Below are 6,075 nucleotides of genomic sequence, written 5' to 3' on the forward strand. Positions count from 1 at the left end.
TAGAGATCTCCCAACAAACCAACCCCACTTTAGGTTTTCCTGATGAGGACCAGACCACAACAAGAGGGTTGCCTGCAGATGCACAAAATGAGACCAAGCCCAAATGAACCGGGATATGTCTGATGAATTCTAGAATTTATAAGATAAATTCAACATTCAGATATTTTACCAGGAAAGGATCACATATATTCCCCAGGACCAACTCCCCACCCCCGACCGCCACCCAAAGAACTGGCTTAAACACCAAAAATTCCACCCAAGATCATCAAAATAGTTTATTGTGTTCAGAAAAATCACAGTTTAAGGAAACCTTAAACAATAAGTACACAAGAGATGCCCCCATGGGGCATTCCATAGCAGAGACAGACTCCTGTATGATTTATTCCAGAGACGTTGCATGGTGATAATAAAATGATGGGAAATAGAGGAAAATAGATACAGGAAAAGGCAACAGGACAGGGAAGCCAGCTAGATGTTAGAGTACGGAGCAATCGAGGAGGCATAACCACACTTGGGGTGGCTATAGGGCTGGAAAATGCTGAAGATGACTGCTTTCACTGAGGTCAAGGATTGGAATATTGCCAGCTTTGTAAAGCCATTAAAGCAGAAGTTTCTTCAGCGATCTTCTCTCTAAGAAACACCATCACCTATGGCAAGACAGACATAGTTACTAAGGAATATAAGATCAGTTTTGAGCTCCTTGCTTCAGATTCTTTCCTCTTCTCTCTTAATCCTTTGACTTTGCAAAATTCTTTCAATGTTCATCTAACCTTTCCAACATGAACTAACTGTATACCCTACTCTCCAACTGAACATAATAAGCACCCATGCTTTACCTTTTTTTACAGTTTCTGATACTACATTTGAGACTAAAGGAGCAAAAGCAGGCATTGGCCTCTAAGAGATTCCCATTTCATGCAATGAATTGACCCTAACCTGAAAGGAGCCAGGATCTGGGAATGCTTCTGAACTGATGACCTGCCCTAAGAAATACAAGCTAGGATGTGCCCAAATCTTGAGGCTTATTTTTCTAGATCCCTAGACTCAGTATTTTCTAGATCCCTAGACTCAGTATTCTAATGTATTTTCTAGATTCCTAGACTCAGTATTCTAATGTGAAACAATGGTTTTAGGTACTGGAGATGATTTCTAAGACTGGAGCCGTGATCGAGGTGCCTGTCTATGGAAAGGGATGACTGACCCTGAAGCTCTGGGATGCCAGATGATACCAATGTCTGATTCGTTCTGGCAAAGAGAAATCAAGAGCCACATCTGTTCCTACCTTGTCTCTTAAATGCATTACATTTCCTTTCCCCACCCTGTTTTCCTCCCTCAGATATCTCCATATATGTCTTCCTCTGACCGCACCTAACTCACCTCCATGTGCCTCACAGAGGCCCCCTGCGTTCTGCTGCATTGCTTTTGCGCACACCCTTGATGATGAAGATGGTCCCAGTGATGATGCCCACCAGACCCACAATCAGGCCCAGGGCACACACCACATTCTCTGTAGTCTCTGGGAGAGGGCTTGGAGCATCAAACTCTGGGGGGAAATAAGGCAGAGTACATGGTAATGAGTGTGGGAAGAAGTAACACTCAGAATCAAATGTAGGGTACTTAATAAAGAGAAAAGTTATTCATAGATTAAAGAAGAGGAAGACAGAATGATGTATTGAGAGAATTACAGATTAGAAAGAGGAGGAAGCTGGGTAGCAGAAGACAGTTGTATTAATTGTAGCAGGTATTATGAAACAGTTAGAACACCGAGTTTCACACAAGTATCATAGAAGGAAACCTTGAAATAAAGGAGATTGAGTGATGGTCCATACCCCAGTGCTTGAGAAGAGGCTCATCCAAGCCCCAGTGCTCCACCCTGCAGTCGTAAACGTCCTCAGTTGAGGGCAGGAAGGGGAGATAGTGGAACTTGCGGAAAAGGTGGTCTTCCCTGGGCAGGAAGACTGTCTCTGACACTCCTGTGGTGACAGGTTTTCCATTTCGAAGCCACGTGACATTGACCACTGGTGGGGTGAACTTGTCGATGAAACAGATGAGGACATTGGGCTCTCTTAGTTCCACAGGGCTGTCTGTGAGCACAGTTACCTCTGGAGGTACTGGGGGACACATGACAGACATGACAGAAATCAGCCATCACTGCTTAGGCTCACCCCTCTCCCTCCCATGCTCAATTGTGGTACAAACCTATCTAAAAACCCTAAAGCTGAAAAAGTAATTGAAATCGTGCCCTGAGAAATCTATGTCACATCCTCAGATAACAATCTCTGACAGCACCCCCTCCCCAAGAAATTGAGCCAATATTGAGGTATAAGATATCCAAGGACTTCCCTTCTGGCTCCCCCAGCATGAACTTAAGGCAATGACTTCATAGGAGACCATGGATGACAGAGACAAGACTTGAGCACATCAAGATAGGATTAAACCCATAAAGTTCTCAGACCTCTGGCATGAGAATTTGGGGCTTGTTTATGGCAAAGTTAGGCCCTTGGAGGGAAAATCAGTTACAATAATCTAACACAAAGAGCTGAAGCAACTACTTTCAAACTATGGATTCCCATGTCCAGGAGTGCAGCAGAGAGGAAGGTACCATTGGTGATCGGAGTAGAATTGGAGCGCTTTGTCATGATTTCCAGGTTGGCTTTGTCCACAGCTATGTTGGCCAATGCACCTTGAGCCTCAAAGCTGGCAAATCGTCCAAATTCTTCAAGCCGCCAGACCGTCTCCTTCTTTGCCATATCCACGTGGAAAATCTCATCACCATCAAAGTCAAACATAAACTCGCCTGATTGGTCAGGATTCAGATAGAACTCGGCCTGGATGATCACGTGTTCTTCTGAAAGGCAAGAAATGGAGAAAGAGAGTTGGGTGGGGGGAATCAGGAGTGGGAAATGAATAACCCACAAACATTTAGGCAGGAAGTGGTGGAAAGAGATTGGGCCAAGAGGAATGAAAGAATGATGGTGAGTAGGGATGAGTGACAAGACAAGGTCTAGGTGAAGGGCATGCTGCTGAACAAAGCTGGGAGGGGAGAAACAAGAAGCACTGGTTATAAAAAGGGTGAATTGAAGGAGATGAGGGCTAAAGAACCCAGAGTCTTGTGAAGCTGTTGTTTGGCTCCATGTTACTAGCTGAGAAATTATTTTCTTTTTAGAAATCCAACAGCAGCCCCTAAAGAGAAATGTTCTCTCACTTTCTTTACCCAGGCATTAAATGCACTTAGGCCAGAATTCCAGAGCATCTCTTTCTCAGAACATTGTACTCTAAGAAGAGAGAAACGCTGTTTGAAAGGTTGGGTTTTAAACTCTGGGATCAAATAAAATCTTGAATTCTTATTCAGCAACTTACCTAGTGATCCTGAGCAGATTATTCTACCTATTTATGTGTAGTTTTCCTATTATGTAGCCCTGCTGTGGTTTTGATCTTGTCAGGGGTTTGTTTTTAAGATTAAATGAGATAAGGTGAGTAATTTCTTAATATATCAACAAGCCTGTAACAAGCAGTGTTTACATTTTAGAGTCAGAAGCTCCTTTTTATTTAAGGGCCAAATCTATGGAAAATATAACTGGGGACTGAAGTACTCCAAAAATTAAAATTGAGACCTTGTAGTGTCATAGAGCCCCTGCTTCCCGGCATCCAAACCCACACGGTGGTTACCTCTATGAGAAGGTTCACGTCTGGATTGACCTTGGCAATTCCACCTTTTATCTTAATTCTCCTTAAATTGGGACTGTTATTACAGAACATATTCTATTATGATTGACACTGAGAATAACCAACACCAAGGGAATAATGAACATGAAAAAGGAAAGCTACACTTGGAGAGTATGCTGTCTCTGTGGAGTGTGTCAATGAGTGGGAGATTTTTTTTTCCTTAGTCTTCAAAAATAAGGTGAGATATTTTGTTTTGTTTTGGTTTGGTTGTTTGAGACGGAGTCTTGCTCTATCACTAGGCTGGAGTGCAGTGGCGCCATCTCAGCTCACTGCAACCTCTGCCTCCTGGGTTCAAGCGATCCTCCTGCCTCAGCCTCCCGAGTAGCTGGGACTACAGGCATGCACCACCACACCCAGCTAATTTTTTGTATTTTTAGTAGAGACGGGGTTTCACCATGTTGCCCAGGATGGTCTCGATCTCTTGACCTCGTGATCCGCCTGCCTTGGCCTCCCAAAGTGTTGGGATTACAGGCGTGAGCCACCGTGCCCAGCCAAGGTGAGAGATTTTAATATTTGACTGTATATTGATAAACCTAGGAATTTATTTACCATTTGCATCTGTGCAAACACACACAAATATACTAGCTGCCTCTTCACAAATCAAGGGAAGAGCCTCTGTCTTTCCAGGTAAGTATCCCTATGTATGGCTTTCTTGGGGCAATAGAAATCTACAATTGCCACTATGGGTATGGGAGCTGGGTTATTGCTTTGCTTATTTCAAGTCTACCTGACACCTTCTGTGGGGGTCACTCTGGGTGGAGAATACTTTTCTACAGTAGATCTTTACGACAGCACCAATGTTGCTCTGGAGATGAGAGAGAATAATATCAGATTCCCCACTTCCTTACTTATTTTTCTACTGTCTTGGAAATATTACTAAGTTAACATGATATAAGATCTACTGTACCATGGAGATGCGAAGGCAGGGAATGGCTATCACTGTCCCATGAGGCAACTCATATCAGCATGCCTTCCCTCCCCTTTTCCTTGGGTAAATTGTTGCTTTTTGATGACTTTTCCTTCTAGTAATCTTCAACACAATATATGTGCTTAATATATACCGACAGGATTTACACTCCAAAAAATAACCACTGTATCATGTATTCAGGTAAGAACAGGGCTAATAACTTTTCTTTTTTTTTTTTTTTCATTTAATTCTAGCAAAACTATGTGTGGTTTTTAGTTTTTAATTTTACTAATTTTCCAGAAAGAATAATTAAAGCCCAGAAATACAATTTGTTAATGCTTGCCAGAAAATATTCTTCCTCCCCCACCCCCAGTTTGGCTTGTAGAAGGACCGTGCTATTCATCAATACACAACTCAGTTTTGATCCTCTAAACCAAATTTGACTTACTTCAGTTTGTGGTGAGGGAAGAACTCCACCAAACCACAATTTGTTATACTTTCTGTCTAGACCACATAATACCTGTCACACTTTTCTTTCACTCCACACATTATATTCCAAATGTCCATAGGTCATTTCTCCAATGCTTCATAGTCTATTGTCCCAGATTTCATTCCCTCAGCACCTACCTTTGATAGCCCATGATTCCCGAGCGCTCATCAGCACAGCTATGATGAAAAATCCTAGCACGGGGACTCCACTTACGGCCATTTTCATCTTGGGTGCTCTTTTGGGAGTCAGTAGAGCTCGGGATTGAGGCAGAACAGACAAGAATAAAAGAAAAGAGAATGTGGGGTGTAATAGAGTCTGCCATTAAAATGCAAATAAATTATTCATTGGCCAATCAGAAAAATATTTTGAGATGACGCATCTGTTGCTAGGGGAAGGGTTCTTGCAAAGGGTCCAGGACACAAGACACTCAGTTCATTGGATAAAGAAGTAAAGTTCTTAATCAAACAAACAGGACAACAACGACAACAAATCAAGTATTTAAGACTGTTAGTTAATCACGGACAGACTCTTTAATCCCAATCTGAGTTCTAGACAGGGATATATCTGAAGCACATTAGTGAGAACAGAATCAATGGAAACACCTAAAGTGAGAGCTAAATACAGATCATATGTCTGTGCCATGACAGCTGGAGAGTTTGTGTAAGGGACAATAAATTACCCAAATAGAAGGGAAATTGTCAGGCCATGGAGATTGTCTGAATTTTGGCAGTACTGAGGACAGAGCTTCACTAAAGAAGCTCTTTCATGCTTCTTGGAGTCCTAGACTTCAAGATGATCAACTCAGGCCAAGAGCTTGGGATGGCTGGCATTGTGTCTCATTTAGAGAAAATCAGAGGAGAAACTCTGAGGTTCAACACTCTCAACACTGGAGAAGGATGGAAGGCTATATCTTGAAACACAAGTAGTAGTTAGTGGAAATAGTGGGCTGTAA

At 42.4% G+C, this 6,075-nt stretch overlaps 1 protein-coding gene across 1 annotated transcript; it reads right to left on the reverse strand.

The window, feature by feature from the left end:
• Positions 1-1,377: 1,377 nt before the first annotated feature.
• Positions 1,378-5,456, reverse strand: LOC129473394 (HLA class II histocompatibility antigen, DR alpha chain). The gene is made up of 4 exons (XM_055263856.2): positions 5,261-5,456; positions 2,603-2,848; positions 1,830-2,111; positions 1,378-1,543 (listed from the first exon to the last, which is right to left on the reverse strand). Exons 1-4 carry the CDS (start codon positions 5,346-5,348, stop codon positions 1,389-1,391), a joined length of 771 nt encoding a protein of 256 aa, XP_055119831.2. The 5' UTR covers positions 5,349-5,456; the 3' UTR covers positions 1,378-1,388.
• Positions 5,457-6,075: the final 619 nt, after the last annotated feature.

The sequence above is a fragment of the Symphalangus syndactylus genome, chromosome 23 (assembly GCF_028878055.3).
Source record: "Symphalangus syndactylus isolate Jambi chromosome 23, NHGRI_mSymSyn1-v2.1_pri, whole genome shotgun sequence".
NCBI lineage: Eukaryota > Metazoa > Chordata > Mammalia > Primates > Hylobatidae > Symphalangus > Symphalangus syndactylus.

What these genes read in the sequence shown, in the direction of transcription:
- LOC129473394 (XM_055263856.2), bottom strand. Translation starts at nt 5,348, where the DNA reads ATGAAAATGGCCGTAAGTGGAGTCCCCGTGCTAGGATTTTTCATCATA. An exon ending in TTCTACTCCGATCACCAATG is followed by an intron (nt 2,112 to 2,602) that starts GTACCTTCCTCT and finishes TGTGTCCCCCAG; the next exon opens with TACCTCCAGAGGTAACTGTG. An exon ending in GCCTCTTCTCAAGCACTGGG is followed by an intron (nt 1,544 to 1,829) that starts GTATGGACCATC and finishes ATTTCCCCCCAG; the next exon opens with AGTTTGATGCTCCAAGCCCT.